Consider the following 21662-nt stretch of genomic DNA (forward strand, 5'->3'; position numbering starts at 1 on the left):
ACTCTGGTGCTGGGCACCCCACACTAATTTGATATGTATTCGCTGAGTTTCCGAAAAATCTGACCCGGAATCTGACTTTGTAATATATAGTATGGAGCTCAATTTCTAACTTTTTACGCTTATATCTCCGCAACGGTTGCAATCGAGGATGTACCCCTTTTCGTGTTATGTTCTTTTGGGACAAGCTATTCAACGGCCATAGTCTCGACTCGAAGTCAGACTTACACTTGGATAGGTTCCCTCGTCAGACTAATACGGTAAAAGCATGTGTATGTGTATTATTTTCGCATGTTTTCCGAAATCGTTTTTTTTTTTTTAATTATTTCTTCTTCGAGACCCTATGTGCAGCTTCTGATTTTATCCAACAATCTTTCTACTTCCTAAAATTATTTTAAACTAATTTTATATCATGGCAGCATTTTACTTGCACATATATCAATTTTATGTAAGCAGTATCATGTACTAAGAATAGCTCTGAAAAGCGTTTCACTTACGACTAGACTTCATTCAGAACTCCCTCATGGTGATATTGTTAGCATACGCAACTTCGGCGTCGGAGACCCGGATTCGATTCCCGGTGGGACCGCATGCGGTTCGGATCTCACGTTAAGCTATAGGTCCACATCTCATATAGCCTTGTGCTGAAAGGGACGCTAAACTCCAAACAACTTCATTTTGATTGTGCCACCACCATTTATATCAGTATTTCTGCTCTTTTTTAATGCAGGGATATGTGGAGTTATATATATATATATATATATATATATATATATATATATATATATATATATATATATATATATACAAGGGCGGATCTAAGGGGGTCTAAGGGGCTATAGCCCCCCCTTGACGCTCAGGTTGACACTGGATAAAATGAGCTTCAATTCAGTTTTACACTGGATACTGGATATAACGGCAAATTATGGTTTAGCCCCTCCCTTGATCATATCCTGGATCCGCCACTATATATATATATATATATATATATATATATATATATATATATATATATATATATATATATATATATATAAAATATTATTTACAGAGAAGCGGTCTGATCTCCCACGCTAAAAGGTGAGAATTCTAAGCAATAGGCCAGATAATTACGAGAAATTTTGAAATCTAACTGGATTTGTATAGTTATCTTTTAGTTTAGTTGTAATTTCGATACTAATTGCTTACCAATAGTGTCTGGCTTTGTTGCCTGTAAGTGCAAATATCCTGTCTCCTCAAGTAGATGATTGTTTTTACAAAGAAGTAACTGATATTTCTTTATGCCCATTAATTCAGAAGAAAACCATTTAGTGATGTTTTTAAGTAGACAGAGTAATATGGCATTAGGTGTACCAACAGTGCACATACTTGAGTGCAGCCCACGAACACTAACGAAAAAAGAAAGAAGAAAGATAATTAGAAAGGAAAAATTCACTGCAGAATGGCAAGGAACAATCTTGGTCACAAAACCATAGACGACTTCCGGACTATAAAGTTCAAGAGGTTGAGCTTAGATCCTTTACAACTTCCACAAATCTGCATACAGGGAAATGCGTTTCCTTACATTCTACTCCAGAGTATAACATGCATAGAGCCTTTCTAGTTCAAGCGTGCCTCTGTTGGCGCTGCTGTCGATGTGTGTTTTCTCGTACCTCCTTTGAAAAAGGAGAGACAAGCTGCTGCTGTGGCCGAAATCTTTCAATAGTTGGATATGGACAGCGTTGTCAAATTGAAATATTCCGAATTATTTCATGGGCTTCGCTGTGCACTGTCTTGTTAGCCATTCTTAGTAGTCTACGATCTTCACTTGCCAAGACCAACTGATTGAATGACAAACTGGCAACACAGCCGAGGTCATTCATAAGAGGACGGCGGGGGTGGAGCCGAAGTATATTTCACATGTTTTTCTAGGGCATACTTGAAAAAGAAAGGCTCTAGTATGTACACTGCTCCACAAAACTTAAGCAACTCGAAGAAAGTGGCAGAAAATAAAACGACACGATCACTGCACCAAGTATAATGAACAAACAGACGGTCCAGATGCACAATGCAACACAAGTGAAGACGAACAATACAGTTAGGATGTACAGAGTGAGCAAAAAGTTCAGCACAACGATACCTCAACAGGTGAAGCTGGATTGTGCGAGGGCATAGGCAATCAATATGGCGTGTGACCACCACGAACAGCTATACAAACACGACATCTGGCCTCCATGCTGCAAATCAGAGTGTTGATTAAGTCTTGCGGCAGATGGCGCCACTCCTCGAGGAGAGCTGTTTGCAAGTCAGGGAGAGTGCGTGCTGGTGGACTGCGCTGCGCTATTCGCCGCCCAAGAGCATCCCACACATGCTCGATGGGATTCAAGTCCGAAGAATATGCAGGCCATGCAATACGCGTAATGTCTTCGCTCTCCAGATACTCGGACACAAGATGTGCACGGTGTGGGCGGGCATTGTCATCCATGAACAGGAAGTCTGGGCCAAATGCTCCGCGGAAATTGCGCACATGTGTATTGAGAATTTCATCCCGGTATCGTTGTGCTGTCAAAGTGCCATGTTGCACAATATGGAGGCCCGTTTTCCCATCCAGCATAATTCCACCCCACACCATAATGGAACCACCGTCATAGGACGGCCGTTCAGCAATGAAGTTTGGATAATAGCGTGTTTCTGGCGCTCTCCACACTAAATTCCGACCAGAATCAGACGACAGGCTGAATCTCGACTCATCGAAGAACATGACATGCGCCCACTGGTGTTCCCCCCATGCAATATATTCCTGACACCATGTGTAACGCACACGTTTTTGCTCCAGTTTCAATGGCACACACAGCACAGGCCTTCTTGCATACAGTCCTGCTCTATTGAGCCGCCGACGAACAGTTTCATGACTGACGCGTTGTCCTGTAGCTTGAAGCAACTCATTGGCCAGTTGAGAGTATGAAGCTTGACGGTTACGTTTGGCAGAAATTGTGAGAAATCGGCCCTCGACGGCCGACGTCTTCTTCGGACGGCCTCCTCTACGACGTCTACTGACTTCACCTCCATTTTGTAAGCGACCCCACAGCCTCGACACAACACTTTTGTTCACGTTGAATACCTGCGCCACTTCCACTTGCGATCGGCCCAATTCCAACTGCCCAATTATTTGCTCGCGGTCGAAGTCACTCAAATGTCGTCCACCAGCCATTGCAAGGTGTGTACCCCACACAAGAACACTAACTCAATGCTTCGAGCCTTGGACACTACTGGGCATGGCATAATTTGTTTATCGCGCTTGCAACGGTGCTGCTTATGCGATGGAGTGGGTGCTTGCTTTGCCTGTGTGTCTCTGTGTATGTGCATGCCACTAACCAGTGTTGAATAGGCCCCACACGTCACTTATACCACGTTCTCTCGGGTTGCTTAAGTTTTGTGGAGCAGTGTATATAAGATGAGTAAAACATCCAAACATTTCCACCATACAAATATGTAACTGACATGTAGAGAACAGTTACAAGCTTAATTAAGAAAAAAAATCAAAACCCGACTTATTAAGTGATAAGTGCTTCAAGCCTGTAGAAGGCGCAAGATTAGAATAGAAAGCATAGAGTTACCTTTGTAGTGTCTCTGTGTAGTCGATAGGATCACATATCTATATGGAGATATTAATTTTAGCATGATTTCGAATTCTATCTATAAAAATTATGTTTTTTTTCTAAAGAATATCTGTTTTATTGACGAAGAAAATTTATGTACAAATATAAGAAAATATAAAATACTAAATGTAGTAAATAGTATAGTACATTCAAATATATGTATTGCCTAACAAAATTACAACTTCTGCATTTGCTTCTACTGCATATTATTGCACAGAAAGCAGGATAGAAAGATGACATCGTGTAAACTTGTATTACAGTATTTTGCGTAGCGAGAATTCTTACGTTAAAAAATTGCCATTACATTAATTTTCTTTTTTCAATATTAACAACGACAAATGTAAGTGACCACACATTTTACATTTTGTAATTTTTTATTTATTTATTTTAGTGTATCGTAGATAACTCTTGTCAGTACAACATCTGCAATTCAGGATACTGTTCGACAAGTATTGTAACATTAACTTTCTCGTAATAACTATTAAGCTAATTTTATGTGGTAAGGAACTTGGATGTTCGTCGCAACAGAAAGAAAAACATGTCCACTGGCCGTTATCTTCTGCCGCTCCAAACCAGTTTGGATTATTGTCCCCCTACCTAACGCACCGTTTTATACGTTATTATCCTTCCAACTCTTTTGTCTATTCAGAATCTTCTTTTGGGCTTCCCGAGTACAAATCTGTGCATTGTGTGTACAGTATTTCACTCGATAGTTACCTGGCCATCTTATACGTCTTGTTGCATTATCCCTATGATATTTGGAGACTTATAGCTGTTGTGAATTTCCGCGTTGTGTAGGCTTATGTAGCCTATGGTCATTATTCAGATTGGACTTCAATGAATCACATGGGTAACCTTTGATTTGCAATATGTTGATTTCAATGCAGATATATTTTATTGCACACTTTGTGTAAATGTGTTTTTTTTTTTTTTAAAGTTCTGTTGTATTTATATAGCTACAGCTCCTGTTTTGAATACTTCTTAAGAATCACTAACATCAATAATACTAACTATAATTCTACAATTATATATGTCTGTTGCATTAACTTAAAAAAAAAAAAAAATCTACTCCAACAAATGGTAACTACAAATAAAGTTATCATTCACTTACTTCTCCGGGTAGAGTATGGCTATATACTCGGCTACAATGGCACCAAATTCGCCACCGTGTACATAAAATCTTTCAAATCCTAATCTTTGCATTAGCTTCTTCATTATCGTGGCAACTGCTGGAGCACCAAGTCCTTGTTTGTTGGTGGCGTCTGAAAATGCAAATCCAGGTAACGATGGGGAAACAACTTCAAAGACGAAATCCTTGTTTTTCATTTTGGTGGTTAGGCGTGCGATTAGATTGTAAAATTCTCGCACCGAACCTGGCCATCCATGCAATAGTAGCAGAGGCACAATATTTACGCCGTCATCAACTTCAGGTTTGACATGAATGAAATGGATGCCTAATCCTGATACGTTGGTTTTGTACTGGGGATACTTGTTAAGGAACTTTTCCCGTTCTCGCCACTGATATCGTGTTAACCAATAAGTCACAAGTTTCTTTAAAAAATCAGAATTTGTGCCGTAATTAAAGTTTGCATTTGTTAAAGGAGGTGAGAGTTCAGTCAAGTCTTCTAATCTTTCATGAAGATCGTGGATAATCTATAAAAGACGCAAGGAAACTAATTCTTTTAAACGGTTTTCAACCAAACAAGAAAAATAAGCAAATTATTTTGACAAGCGTTGAATTATTGCTAAGGAAAAAACAAGTTTAGTCAAGATGATAAGGAATCTATAAAGAAATAGCCACTATGTGCTAAGTGAAGGAGTACAATGTTTTAAAAATTATGTCCTACTATGCCTTGAGAGAAACGAAACAATATCAGACTTCGACCAGTTCTAGTACTAATGCAGAGAATTACTTTATTAATACAATCAGTGAAAGTACTCGTATAAATGGTGACACAATCACAGAATAAAACCAATAAGTCCATTGAAAAAAAAGTTGTTGTTGAGTACCTACTCGTTTTTTTTTTTTTTTTTTTTTAAATTAGGTCATTGATCTACAAAAGAAATTAAATTTTTAAACGACTTCAAAAAAGGAAGAGATTCTCATTTCGACCCTATAATTTTTGTTTGTTTGTTTGAAAGCCTATACTTTTCCAATGGTTCCATACAAATTTCATTAAGATGTGATGATAGTCTTCGGAGCTAGACAAGAAACATCTCAGCAGGTACTCTGTGAAAACAGTGATTAACCGATTTTAATATGCATTCAGGTGCAGCAATTTTGATTTTTTTTTTTTTTTTTTGAAGGGTATTCTTTCTTAGTGATGCCGTATAAACTTCATAAGGATCTAACTATGGTCATCTGATCTAGGCTGTAAAACGCTTCAATGGCCGATAGTGTTTGTACCATTATTTTGCAGGATTACTACTGGTAAGGGAAAACTCAGGGAAAATGGTGCAAGTCAGGGAAGCTCAAGGCAAAAGACTGGAAATCAGGGAAGTCAGGAAAATTTTATAAAATATATTTTTTCTAACATTAATTGCAGACCAATTTCTGCTTAGCAACCGTTATATGAGACGTTGCCCAAACATTTATGGGAGGTAAGGGAATGTACGTATGAGCAATTGATTACTATTTGTTTCTATAGAATAAATATTCACAGTTATTTATTCCTTATTTATATATGGGTCATTCCATGTCAAATCATCTAATTTTAAAACATGACCGTGCTTCAATGTCTCAGATTTTTTTTTTTCAAAATTTTATCATACGTAAATACCAATGAAATTATGCTAAATTATTTTTTCCCTATTTTTTGGATGAGAAATGGGCTAGGGAGAAATTTTTGAAAAATGTGAATTTTGCGCCAATTTCACTTTCCGCACTCAGCATCATGGAACTGAAATTACTATAACTTCCTTATTTTTGAAGTTATTGGGCTCAACCAGGTGTCAAATGAAAGCTTAATTTTCACTCTTTCAGTAGATCCTAAGAAACCTTGCACTGTCAAACATTAATGGGCATACAAAGCAAATTTTAGGGTTTTTTACAAATTGTGTCATTGCTCAAAAGTTACAATGAAACTTTTGAAACATTTTGTACGGTTATCTTAATACGTATATGGTATGGTTAAAAAATAAAGTGGGTGTTTCTTGTATTTTTGTAATTATATATATATTTTTTTTTTTTGTATATTTTACATGTACGGAAATATACAGTTTTAAGTTTTGTTACAAATTGTGTCATTGCTCGTAAGTTACAACTATGAAACTTTTGAAACTTTTTAAGTAGAATCATCGTAGGGCATACATGATATGGTTAAAAAATAAAAAGGCTGCTTTTGGTATTTTTGTAATTACTCGTTTTATTTTTTTTTGGGGGGGGGTATTTTACATGTACGGAAATATAGAGTTTTATGTTTTGTTATAAATTGTGTCATTGCTCGCAAGTTAGAATTATGAAACTTTTGAAGCTTCCTTTTATAGAATCATTTTATCACATACATGATATGGTTAAAAAATGACAAGGGTGCTTTTGGTATTTATGTATTATTTTAAATTTTATTTTACATGTACGGAAATATACAGTTTAAGGTTTTGTTACAAATTGTTATTGCTCATAAGTTACAACTATGAAACTTTTGAAGCCTCCTTTTATAGAATCATTTTAACACATACATGATATGATTAAAAAATGAAAATGGTGCTTTGGTATTTTTGCAATAATAATAATAATAATAATAATAATAATAATAATAATAATAATAATAATAATAATAATAATAATAATAATAATAATAATAATAATAATAATAATAATAATAATAATAATAATAATTATTATTATTATTATTATTATTATTATTATTATTATTATTATTATTATTATTATTATTATTATTATTATTTATTTGTGTTTTAAATGTACGGAAATACACAGTTTTACTGTTGTAACAGATTATGCCTATCCTCTGAAGTAGTGATGGCCAATTCCAGAGTTTTTACTTTCCGGATTCCGGAAAGTAAGATCGGAAAACTTTCGGAATAATTTCGATTTCGGAAAAATCAGGAATTCGGAAAAATTCCGGAAAGTGAAATTTCCGATTCCGAAAAATGTTGGCCATCCCCACTATGAAGTGACAACTGTCACACTTTAAAACTTCTTCAAATAATCATCTTAGTAAATATTACGTATGCTTAAAAATAGAACTGGTATAATGTGTAGTTTTGGTATTACCATAATATTATATTTTTGTACTTTTCCTAATTGTATCATCGCTTACAACTATCAAACTTTTTTAAAAAACTTTTTATAGGATTAATTTGCATTTACTAGGTATGATTAAATAACAAAAAGGGATACCTTTTTTTGTAATAATTTTGCGATTTTGTGAATGGAAAATATAGGCCTAGCAATGTAAGGGGTTGAGTGATTATTACAAAACCTATCTACAGAAATAAGAAATAATAGACTAATGTGCATAGATGAAAACATACATATCGGCAATACTTCTTACATAGATTTACATACAAAATGTTGTATTCTATATTTCACAGCTCATTCTTTTCATTGATGATATGATGTCTTCTTTTAATTTTGCTTTCAGTTGCGTAAGTCCGGGCTGATTGGCTTGTAAGAGATGGAACAGGAACTTCCCAGATGATATTTTCAAAAGTTACCCAACAAAAGTCCTCATTTTCTGGCCAGTAGAATATAGAAGGCCCAGAGCGATTCATGAATTGCACTCTGATGTAAAAAAAAAAAAAAAAAAAAAAAAAAAAAAGTTTCAAAAGTTTCATAGTTTGTAACTTACGAGCAATGACACAATTTGTAACAAAACTTAAAACTGTATATTTCCGTACATGTAAAATATTTAAAAAATAATAATTACAAAAATACAAAAAAACACCCATTTTATGTTTTAACCATACCGTGTACGTACGTGTTAAGATAAATGCACAAAAAAAAAAAAATATCAAAAGTTGTAATTCGTAAAAAAACCTAAAATTTGCTTTGTATGCCCATTATGTTTGACAGTGTAATTTTGCAAGGTTTCTTAGGATCTACTGAAAGAGCGAAAATTAAGCTTTCATTTGACACCTGGATGAGCCCAATAACTTCGAAAATAAGGAAGTTATAGTAATTTCAGTTCCATGATGCGGAGTGCCGAAAAGTGAAATTGGCGTCAAATTCATATTTTCCAAAAATTTCTCCCTGGCCCATTTCTCATCCAAAAAAGTCGAAAAAAGAAATAATTTAGCATAATTTCATTGGTATTTATGTATGAAAAAAATTTGAAGAGAATGTGATTGATTGAAGTACATTGCTCTAGGTGATTTGACATGGAATGACTCATGTCAACGTCATTCGACACCTCTCATAAAAGTCAGGGATTTTTCTGCCAAAGGTCAGGGAGAAGTCAGGAAAATAGATTTTTCTAGATCATTAGAAATCCTGTTTTGCGTATAACACATAACAGATATATATTTGAACCAATTTTTGGATCAAAAGATCCAATATATTTCAGGCAAATTTTTTCTTGTAGGCCTTATATCTGGAAAACTACATACAGTGTAGACAAACTAAAACTATCACTTAACTCAGTATGATGTGGTTATTCTGTTAAAAAAAAAAAGATTTAGGAGCCGTTCAAAATTTTCGTGGATCCTGATCCAAAAAATTCAACATCTTTCATTCAATCAAAAATTTTCTTGTACGCCGTATATAGTGTAGCCAAACCCGAACTAGCACTCAACTCAGTAAGATGTGCTTATTCCGTAAAAAATACGAAAACTTGAGTTGGGAGCCGTTCAAAAATTTTGCTGCACTTTAAAAAATCCAATATATTTCATTCAATCAAAAATTTTCTTGTACGCCCCATATCTGGAGAACTACATATAATGTAGCCAAGCTCAAACTATCACTTACCTCAGTATGATGTGCTTATTCCGTAAAAAAATACGAAAATTCGATTTAGGGGCCGTTCAAAAATTTTGTGGCCCCTGATGTAAAAGATCTAATATATGTAACTCAATCAAACATTCTCTTGTACGCCCCATATATGGAGAACTACATATAATGTAGCCAAGCCCAAACTAATCTCAGTATGATGTGCTTATTCCGTTAAAAAAAAAAAAAAAGAAAAATCGATTTAGGGACCGTTCAAAAATTTTGTTCTTCTTGATCCAAAAACTAATTATTTACCAAGATTGTAATCTCTTGATGCATTTTTTTGATCATTCGTAAAATTATTGGCCAAGATCGCAATCTTTTGATCCATTTTTTGATCATTCCTAAAATTCTTGTATTAATTTACTTTTTGTTTGAAAGAACATACTGTCGCGGTGGTTTCATATAAATTCTATAGAATCTAATGATAGTCTTCGGAGTTCTTCAACGGCTGACAGTATTAATATTGTTATTAACCACTTCATCGTGTGCGCGTTTACGTATAACATCAACATACAGGTAGATGTACTGATTTGGATTGGTCTTTTTTAGCTTCAAAAAATATATTTTTCGCAAGTTCCATGAACATTTTATCAGAATCCGATGACAGTCTTTGAAGTTAGTTAATAAAACTTCTCAATAACTGATTGTTAATATCGTAGGTACCTTCACGTATAATTCTGTAACACGTTGACTGATTAAAAGAAAATATATATTTAGCCATGCATGTTTCGTAAACCGACTGATTTTACAGGAAGTTAAATGTCGTACCTTTAGATATCTAATAAACTGCTGGAGTAACGAAAAAGTGAAAAAAAAATGATTCAACTTTAAAGAAAATAACCAAATTCAAAAATGCACTGAAAAGCAGAAAATAAAACAAAGATACAATACTAACTAGCTTTAACAAAAGCGCTAAGAAACAAAAAATAATGTAAGCGCTAAAAGGGATAAAATAATAGTAATAAGGCGCTTGAAAACAGAAAGTAATGCATTAGTATTATTCTCAGTGGCGTATATAGGGGAAGGGCTATCGGGCTCAAGCCGTCCTCCCCGCCCGAAATAAATTTGATAGTTTTTTTTTTTTTTTTTTTTTTTTGCATTCCACATAAAACAATATCCTTCTTGCCATTTCTAAGAATTTCATTGACTTTCTATTTTCTTATGCTTTTTGTTCAGAAATAACTGTATTTATCAAATTTCATTCCATGTAAGAACTGAGTTCTTTTTTTTTTCTTTCGTCCAGTCTACTCTGCTGTTTCTTTTTCTTAGTTGTCGACCGTCACCAGTAACACTAAAACCAAGAGGAGCTGGTAAGTGAAACTGGTGTTCCACACAACTTGCACAGATAGTTATTATAGCAAAGGAATATTTACATCGTTTAGTTATATAAAAATAAATGTTTGAATTAAAGAAAATCAAGAGGCTGGAATAAGTAGGCTGGAAAATTAGGTAGGGCAAGAGGATACATTCTTTTCCTTCTATGAATAGAATTAAAGGTTAGAATCACTGCTAAATTTTTGTGTATATCATATCACATAAGCAGTGGCGTATTTACGATTTTGTTTCGGGGGCTTTGCTAACTTTCGGGAGGTGGGCTTTGCAGGTCCGTAGCCAGCCCAAAAATTTAGGGGGGGGGGCGGTCGAAGTTTGGGGGGCCCGATCCAACCACATTATAGTTCATCACCATATTATAGTTCACTTGTAAGCCTACCGTGAATATTTTAGGAAGGGCCAGTAAAAATTTAGGGGGGCCCGGCCCTCTAGACCCCCCTGGATACGGGCCTGGGGCTTTGCCTGAAAATGTGAAAATTCTACAAGATATTTTATATACATTACTATAGTAATTAAGATTTCGGGGGGCCTTAAGCCCAGAAGCCCCCCGCTGTAAATACGCCACTGCACATAAGATTTACCAGTCTGCAATTCTTGCCATTAAAACTACAAGCAGTATATTTCACCTTCAGCTTATCTCAACATTTTCTTTCAGGTAAAAACGTACTCAGATAAAACTAAATACTTATATTTTTTTCTAAAATGAAATCATTTAAGTTGAAATAAGATTGCAAATATTCAACCTGTGTTTGCAGGTTTGTCATTTCAGATTTGCCTAAGGGGTAAGATTCTCTACAGACATGCAAGCTTCACGTTTTTTCCTAGTACATTAGTAGACAATCAATTAAAATATTAATTCTCAAACTCAGGTGCGCAATTGCCCCTCTTTCCCATGTGCATAACCGTCCCCGAAACAATCCTAAATACGCCACTGATTATTCATACAAATTTTTTAAGTCTGTGCCAAGTCAAATAAATGAATTTCTCAAGAAATTAGTACCGAAACTAATTTTATATTAGACTGCTTCTTTTTCTTTTTTCTCGTTTTTTTTAATTTTTTTTTTTTTTGCTCTGCACAAACTTCAAATTTTTTAAATGGAGAATTATATTTAATTATTTTCTGCTTAACGCTTTTGTTGAAGTAGATTAATTTTTTTTAATAAAAGAAAGTTTTTATCTTATCTGTGAAATGAGCTGGAATTTAATTATGTAATTTCCATGATTAAATATCGCTTGCTTTTTCAAAATAATTTTGCATCAAATGTAAATTACATTTTTAAATCTTAAAATTATAATATTAATATTTATGTATGAATATTATATATATCGTATGTTCTAAAAATGGCACCCACGGACTACAGAGCACAATTCTACAAGTCAAAATAAAGCGAGAAATATATATAATCATATACCTTTTCTCGTCTGAAGACACGAATTGTAGTACATGGCAGCGTCGCAGATAAAGAACCACATAATACATCTACCAATCCATCAAATAGTTCCATCGATTTTTCCAGAAGGAAGTTAAACTCGGTACACATTCACACCTAGCACCATCTGTTAGCGTGACAATCGATATAACTGTTTGATGGATTCGTAGAGCAATGCTAGTAGTTCCAATTTAATTTACGACGTTGCCACATTGTAAAATTTTTGATTCCCCAAAGCAGTTGAAGGAGGCCCCGAAGAGTATACCATTATGTAACATATTCTCTTTATTTTGACCAGTTTTAGAACACCTGATGTATATACAGGGTGTCTCAAATAGGGTAACTGTTATTATCAGAGTTACAATAAAATGTAAGAATGTTAACCGTCTCCAAATATGATGTTTTCAATCTAAATTGAAGGGATTTTTTTTTTAAATCGGACGAGCCGTTTGGGCTGTACACTCTTTATGTGCCTAATGTTAAATGAAAATGCAACGTTGCTATGTACCTGGATCTACAATACCAAGTAAATGGGGCATGTTTGAAATGGAGGCTGGCCATCGATATGTTAGTGTAAAAGACAGTCACTTCATTCACCTATGTTGTGGGTCCGGGTAAATGGCAACGTTGCATTTTTATTTAACATTGGGCGCATAAAGAATGTACAACTGAAATGGCTCGTTTGATATATATATATATATATATATATATATATATATATATATATATATATATATATATATATATATATATACAGGGTGGTTCAGTAATGTTGGACAGCCCTGAATAAATCGGAAACCAGAAGAGATATTAGCAAGAGTGTGGTGGATCCAGATACTTGTGGAGTGGGGACGTCTTTTGAGGTACCACACAATGTTACCAGGTCAACAGTGTTGCCAGCTCAGTACAAAGTTTTATTTTTTTAAATGGAACATATAGAAGTTTATGCCATCAAAAGAATTAGTACAGAATGTGAATACCAACAAGCGAAAGCGCATCTGTCAGTGTTGCCAAATAAGGAAGTTATAAAGCTTCAAAGAACAAGAAATTAAAGTGTCCGTAGGGCAAAACTAGCAAAAAGGCAAGAAAAATAATACTACGGAATGAAAAGGAGTAACAGAAAGAGTAAACCAAAGAACGCACAGCATCCAGTGAGTAACAGGGTTGCCAAAGCAAAGAGGGAAAAAATTGAAAATTTTGCAGTTGCTATAGGAGGAAAAGTGCCCATATGACATAATGCTGGAAACACCATAGAAAGTCTATGTAAGATTCAGGAATCCTAATAGCGTTTGTTCGAAAGCAATATCTCTAACCGTTTCCGAGATACACCAAAGCTGTGCGGAGTTTGCAACACTGCATAATAATTCCCTCGCCCTCCAAACTACAGGAACGAGTAATGAAAATGATACGCCCAACAAAATGTAAGAACTATACGGGTCTAATCGTCAAATCAATTATGCAGTGTTGCAAACCCCGCACACTTTGGTTTATCTCGAAAACGGTTAGAGATATCGCTTTCGAACAAACGCGATTAGGATTCCTGACTCTTACATAGACTTTCTATGGTGTTTCCAGCATTATGTCATATGGGCACTTTTCCTCCTATAGCAACTGCAAAATTTTCAATTTTTCCCCCCTTTGCTTTGGCAACCCTGTTACTCACTGGATGCTGTGCGTTCTTTGGTTTACTCTTTCTGTTACTCCTTTTCATTCCGTAGTATTATTTTTCTTGCCTTTTTGCTAGTTTTGCCCTACGGACACTTTAATTTCTTGTTCTTTGAAGCTTTATAACTTCCTTATTTGGCAACACTGACAGATGCGCTTTCGCTTGTTGGTATTCACATTCTGTACTAATTCTTTTGATGGCATAAACTTCTATATGTTCCATTTAAAAAAATAAAACTTTGTACTGAGCTGGCAACACTGTTGACCTGGTAACATTGTGTGGTACCTCAAAAGACGTCCCCCTTCCACAAGTATCTGGATCCACCACACTCTTGCTAATATCTCTTCTGGTTTCCGATTTATTCAGGGCTGTCCAACATTACTGAACCACCCTGTATATATATAAGTCCCTCACTTTAGATTGAAAACATCATATTTGGAGACGGTTTCCCCTCTAACATTTTGTTGTAACTCTGATAATAACAGAGTTACCCTATGTCAGGGGATTTTTGAGACATCCTATATATATATATATATATATATATATATATATATATATATATATATATATATATATATATATATATACTGTATATATCGGGTGTTGCAAAATAAGTGTTACAACTCTTGGGAGGTGACTCCTGGCACTGAGACAAGAAAAAAAAGTTCTGTTCAACTTTCTGCTATCGGACATAGTTTCAGATCTACAAGGTGCCGAAAGCGTGGGAAAATGACTTTCGGACGCCAATAGTTCGGAAACTATCCAGCATAAAGAGGGCGGGTAAAAAATTCACTGAAGAAGTCATACCTGCTCTATTGAATTTTGCATGTTTCAAATCCTACCGTGCACGCGCAAGGGATTCCCCAAAGGAACGTAGGGAGTCCTGGATAATCTGCCAAATGAAACTTGATCTAAATGGATATGAATCGATAGGCTTTCTACTAGGTAACAATAATTCGTTTGTCTCAAGTCGATATCTGGAACAAATACAAAATGGCGGATACCTTTATGCCCGTTGTCTGTGGTTGCATAATCGCCAGGTACGGATGCAGGCCAACAGTGACGTTCTGAATATTAATTGTAGCGAATTTGTACTCAAATGTTCTAGAAAGACATCTGGAGTGTCGGTAGAGCATAACAGATGAAGCAGGGTGATTCACATGTGTGGAAACACTTAACGAAAAATGCCCAGAAAGGCACTCATACTCAGTAAACGTGAGTTCAAATCGTCGGAAATGTAAGGATTAGCGTCAAGAACATGAAAGCCATTGCCAATTCACCAATAATATTCCTTCAAACCGATGCAATATGATGTGCATGGTTGCATACCAATAAGGATTCATTTTGATTCAGGTTGATTCATTTTTACATCCAATCATTGCCTGCAATCAAAATGGAAAGTATGATTTAACAAGAATTTTACCTACTTTTTTCCAATTACAGAGATATCTATCTCATAAAAACACATTTCAGATAATTTTGTTGGGTAGATACAATTTGCAAGAACTAACGTTCTCATTTGCAATTCCACTGTTCCTTCCCGCTTCACCCACTTACAAAGGGAAGTTGAAGCGATAATTTCCTAGGAATTAGATTTTCTCCCTTACATTATGACACTTTCACTTTAATCATCTTTTCCTCTGTTGCAACATTCTCGAGCCGTGGAATGATAAATGTCCTCTGTGATTTTCTATTCGAAGTTTTGTTCTGTTCATTTATCTTTAACCGTTTTCATATTAATGGTACTGAACGTTTTATCTGATACAGGCGTCATGTCTTGGTGGTCATTTTGAATACGGTGATCGATATGAAAAATCTTTTGCTTCAACGCTTTTTAGTTTTTAAAGATCTATCAAACGAGCTATCACTCGTCCCATGTTTCTATTTCAAATTTCAAAGTTGGGCCCTGGGCCCCTATGAAGGGCGGTCCTGGAGGGCACCGCGACAACACCATTCGATCTGTCCCATGGCATTTCCTCTTTGAGTTTTTGTTTGGTTAATTTATGTTCAACCGTTTTTATATTAATAGTACTGGACTTTTATGTGATACAGGCAACATATCTTGGCGGCCATTTTGAATACGGTGACCGGCCTAAGGTACTCACGCAACAATTTTTAAAGACGGAGTTTGGCTACGGGCATATAATTAAAATACTCACCAACTACCTCTATAAAAATTGTTGCGGAGGTACCGCAGGATTCTGAAACATGGATTTTCGGATAGGGCACATATTAGTTCCTAACTGAAGTCTTGACCCGACTGAGATATGTCCCATAGTTTTGGAGCTATGGACCCTTAAAGTTCATTTTTTATGTTTTCGAAAGCCTATAACTCCGAAAGGAAGCATTTGTGCACCCTAGTTGGTCTATACTTTTTGTATTATCTTGGTGTCAGGAATCACCTCCCCTTTTCACTTTTTTCTTTTCCTGTTTGTATTATACTCACTGATGTTTTACTAATATGTAAGCCTATTGTAATTGGAATTTATTTCCTGTAATAGGTTCAAATAAAATAAAAAATAAAATAAAGAGTTGTCGGTGTTGTTTTGAAACACCCTGTATACCGAGCGAGTCAAAAGTCCCTTGCCAGACCAATTTGGTAACTATTGAAGATATGAAAAATGATAGGAGAGCATTTTGATTACCGAGTGTAGGTTGTCAATCTAAAATGGTGAAATTTTCGTAATCGGACCAACCGTTTAAGCTCGATACTGATATAGCACCCAATAATTACGAAAAATGCAACGTTGCCACGTCAGTGGAGGACAAGATGGAATGAAATAATTTGGAGCGTGAAATACCGTGGGCCAAGGAGAATAGAAAGGAGAGCAAATTAAAGAACAAAGGAAAAGACCTATTTACAGGGCCCACGACGGTGGCATCAGCACCACAAGGGGGAGGGGGAAGGAGAGAGGAGGTATACGAGGAAGACAAATTAAAATAAGTCTGCGCCTTTGTTCTTTAATTTGCTCCTCTTTCTATTCTCCTTGGCCCAGGGTATTTCACGCTCCAGATTATTTCATTCCATCTTGTCCTCCATTGACGTGGCAACGTTGCATTTTTCTTTATTATTGGGTGCTATATGAGTGTCGAGCTTAAACGTTTGGTCCGATTACGAAAATTCCAAATTTTAGATTGGCAACCCACACTTGGCAATCAAAATGCTCTGTTATCAGTTTTTCATATCTTCAATAGTAGTTACCTAGTTGGCTTATGGCAAGGGACTTTTGACTCGCTCGGTATATATATATATTGTAATGCCCCACGTGGTGCTGTATACAAACAATTTGACGCTTATATTTACAAACACCACCCCATGGTTTAGCAAGAGGATTTTACACACCAGATGGATCCACTATCACCTGCAGACGACGGACTTCTGGCACCTCCCACGGAGCAGACGATGACAACGGAGAAGCAGCGCCACCGCCACCCAAGGATCCCTATAAATTTGATGGACAACAGCAAATAGGTACCAGTTTTCTGATGTCCCTCCTACTGTTTGCAACAGAACATTAGGAATACCCTAACCCCAGGCCTCTAGTATGCTACGGAACTCTTGGCCTATCCTTTCTCCCGGCTTAGCCTGCTACGGGGCTCTGTTTGGGAATCCTAACCTCAGCCGCTTAGCCTGCTACGGGGCTCTGTTGGCCACCTAACCATCTCTCTGCTTGCCACGGAGCATTGGGTCCCTAACTCCACTCTGATTAGCCTGCTACGGGACTCTGTAGAGATCCTGTCTACGAACTAACGGTTAAAGACTACCTACAGGGGTTGGACAAAAAAAATCTAAAACGTTTGCAAAATTGTGAAAATCATACCTAGGATGGGGTGGGGCCTCCTTTTGTGTCCAAAACAGTTTGGATCCTACGTGGAATGGACGTATACAGCTCCTGAATCGTGGTATGTGGAATTTTGTATCATTGTTCCTCCAAAACATGCACCAATTCCTTAAGGGATGCTGGTGAAGGGTAATGGGATCCAACACGCCTTTCTAACTCAGACCACAATGGCTCAATGATGTTTAGATCTGGTGGTTGTGGGACCCAGGGGAGGTGTGATAGCTCCTGGTCATGCTCCTCAAACCACGATTTTACCGTTTTTGCAGCGTGACAGGATGCCAAATTATCTTGGTGGATGCCATCACCATCAGGGAACAATATTTGGGACATGGGTAGAACCTGGTTCCCCAAAATGGCCTCATACTCCTTAGCATTCATCATTCCATGCAGGGCTATGATGGGACCTGCAGAAAACCACGATATCACTGCCCATACTGTAACAGAACCACCCCCATGCTTTACAGTTGAGAGTAGACAGTCTGTATCATAGGCCTGCGACGGTGTTCTCCATACGTAAACAAGATGGAAACAAGAGCGGTTGGTGGAAACAAGATGAAGGTCGATTCATCGGACTACATTACGTGATTCCACTGCTCATGAGTCCACACCTTGTGGTCCTTGCACCACTGGATACGCCTCTTCGCATTTACTGCTGTGACCAGGGGTTTGGCGATAGCGGCCCTGCCATGAATTTTCATTTTATGAAGTTCCCGTTGCACTGTTTTCAATGAAACCGTGTTCTGTAGGCCGGAATTGAGTTCAGACGAAATCTTCATTGCAGTGATCTTTTTAGCTGCTACAATCCGTTTTAATGCCCTCCGCTCCCTATCTGACAGGATTGTCTTTCGACCACTGTTGTGTTTTGCAGACGTCGTTTGCCCATGAATTGTGTATGGCCTCGTGACATTGGACACCGTGCTTTTCGATAACCCCACAATGCTCGCCACTGTTGCCACTGAAGCTCCAACCAGACGGACACCAACGGTCATGCCTATTTGAAAGTCTATCAGGTCGCACATTTTACCGCACCACTTTCACACCACTACACTCACAGGTGAAGTGGTTACTGCTGACGGAAGAGTATTTTGTAAAATACTGTTTATTGTGAAAATTTTATAATAAAAGCCGGTAGTGGGAGTTGATTCCGGACGCTCTTTTTATTAACACTCTACCTACAACCTATATGGGACAGAAGTTTACAATATATATATATAAAATCAAATTTAATTTTCACAAAGGCAGAGACACTAACATAGACGTGAAGAAGAAATAAGTAAAAATCAGTCAATTAAAATTCCAGCTCATTAAAAAAAAAAAAAAAAAAAAAAAAAAGATAAATAACCTCTCGTATAAATGGATGAACTAAACAAGGATAATGCAGGTATTCAACCGTCAGATGTAGAGGTTCTTTTTTTTTTTTTTTAGTTTCTTTTGAACAAAATTTAATTTGCAGAGTGGTGCTTAAAGATGAGAATTTTTATTCTACAGTTTTAACGTTAAGATGAGCTGTATCCATTTTATGTTTTATATTTTAATTCATATTCTCTTAAAATATTATTCTGAAACTCTGGCATTAACTTAGAATTAATAGTTCGCTGGTTGCTGATGTAACAAATATAATTCCATTTTGTGTTCATATCTTTTGTAGATGCAGCTTTTTTTTAATTTATCCTACTTACGATATCACTATATCTTATTCTTAGGACTTTTGTCTTAACCTTATTTTTCGTTGTTGTAAAAATTGTGATCGCATTTGTGTTCGAAATCCTGTAATTTTTAAAAGTTTAGGTATAAGATTAAATAATGTGTACTCACATCATCGGAAATATTTATGAAAAAGTTGTGAATAATTTCTTGTCCATATAACGGTTGTCCTGATCCCCACCAAATGTTCTTTAGTTTGGGAGTTTCACGAATTTTTGGTTTGAAGTAAATATAAACTCCTATACCAACTACGCTAGCCATGAATATAAACAGAATTCCAGCATAGACCGCAAGTCGCAAACACTGTAAAGAAACGTTTTGTTTTATGTGAGTTACGTGATACTATGATTCGACTTGTATGCGTAAAAGAAATTTGTCAATAAAATTATATTGTAAATTCGATGAATTACAGTAAATTCACAGTTACAGTTTTAGAAATAATTAAACCAGAGATGTTAGCTAACCTAAGTAGAATGATGGTATTGAATACATTACGAATTCTTAAAGTCAAAATTGTTAGTTTCGTGCTCAGTCTTGGTTATTCTGAACTACATATCAAAAAAGAAAAACATTCACATGCTTCTAAAAAATATATGGTGTACACTCCACACCAAAAAATTGCGTTAGCTAACGCTGTGCAGTTAGGCCACCCAATATACACCTTCTTATCCCATAATCTTGCCAGATAAAGAGACCCCTCTTTCTCCTTTCTTCTCTCCCATACTAAAATTAGCTAACAACATGAGCGCAATTCTAATTTCAAACTGCGCATGTATTGGTTTCGATAAAATGAAATAATAAAACCGAGACGAAACAACATCCGAGAAGAAACTGAAACACATACAATGAAAAATTGAAACCAATGGATGTCTATTACACAGAGATTCAGAAATGAGACAGAGAAAGAGAGAGAGAAGACGGAAACGAAGAGAGAGTACACAAAAATGTGGAATTCAAAAGTAGTAAGAAAAGAACTTAACATTATTAATTTCCGTATCCAGAAATCCAACAGTAATATAGAAATAACGTTTGTTTTTACATATTTTTTCAGAACTATTCGAATACATAGAGGATGCTTTAAACATTCATTAAGTCACTTTCATAAAGGATAGCATACTCAATTTCCAGTTGAACTGTAGAGCTCCGAGATACATCTAGGATAATGTCAAAAGTTTAACACACATGCTTTGTTTCCGCGTGCTTCGAACGCAAATTCGGTAGTGTTCATTGGACGTAGTGATCCAAAATACATTCTAATAAACCCAGTAGGTAGCGTTGGTCACATCCTCCATTTCAGACTACTAATGCAAACTGAACCCCCCCTAAAAAAACGAAACGAAACGAAAAGAAAAAGGTAGAAAAAAAGATAAAATTGAACGAGTTCTTTTTAATGCTAAATTTCTATCAGAAATACGCTATATTAAAAGTCCAAACTGTATTGTAATGAGAAGGTACAAATGTTCGAAAGGAAAAGTTTATGTTCGTCATAGATGTATCATGTTTCACATTTCAACGTGAATAAAACACATTGAACTATAGGATGGAAACAAATATTGTGTCGAACTAGTATAAATAAAATTTTGTATTCAAATAACCAAAGAGGTTACCATTTTCTAGTCTTTTTCGAAGATTTATCTGTTCCGAACATCCAGCATCGATTTCCTCTCTTGCGGATATAACGTAATTTGCACAGATAGAATGCACAGGCTAGAGCTCAAACGGATCATTGTATCAGTCGGATGATGTTGATTAGGTTATAGACCATCACTCGGTCGAGGATTCAAACCCGTAGTGACCCGGTAATTCGACTGAGACGGTAACCCAGAGGATAAAAAAGATATTTCACATATTCCCTTGTGTTTAAATAGTATTTCTGTCAGAGATGACCGGGACTGGAGATGCTATACCCAGAGCACGAAAAACACGACACCGAAGTTCCCAGTTAATTAGATTTTCTTGCACCGTTTTAACTTTGAAACACGCACACGCACATGGAGAGAGAGAGAGAGAGAGGAGGGAGAAGTGAAAGATACAAATACAGGATAGGGAAACGTCAAGAAAGAGAGGGAGGACGAATATAAATATGAAACATACTTATTG

At 36.1% G+C, this 21662-nt stretch overlaps 1 protein-coding gene across 4 annotated transcripts in view; it reads right to left on the reverse strand.

Moving 5' to 3' along the window:
* Positions 1-21662, reverse strand: part of LOC145680435 (juvenile hormone epoxide hydrolase 1-like) — a 130440-nt gene that overhangs the window by 19697 nt on the left and 89081 nt on the right. For 2 of the 4 annotated variants that reach the window (XM_081750960.1, XM_081750959.1), the window contains exons 3-5: positions 19674-19865; positions 4747-5288; positions 1186-1385 (exon numbers count right to left, since the gene is read on the reverse strand). In XM_081750960.1, coding sequence (XP_081607086.1) covers positions 1186-1385; positions 4747-5288; positions 19674-19865 — 934 coding nt within the window. The remainder of the gene's footprint in view (positions 1-1185; positions 1386-4746; positions 5289-19673; positions 19866-21662) is intronic. The other 2 variants (XM_081750962.1, XM_081750961.1) reach the window with 1 other exon arrangement.

Source organism: Thermobia domestica, chromosome 3 (genome assembly GCF_964235325.1).
Source record: "Thermobia domestica chromosome 3, izTheDome1.hap1.1, whole genome shotgun sequence".
Taxonomy (NCBI): Eukaryota; Metazoa; Arthropoda; class Insecta; order Zygentoma; family Lepismatidae; genus Thermobia; species Thermobia domestica.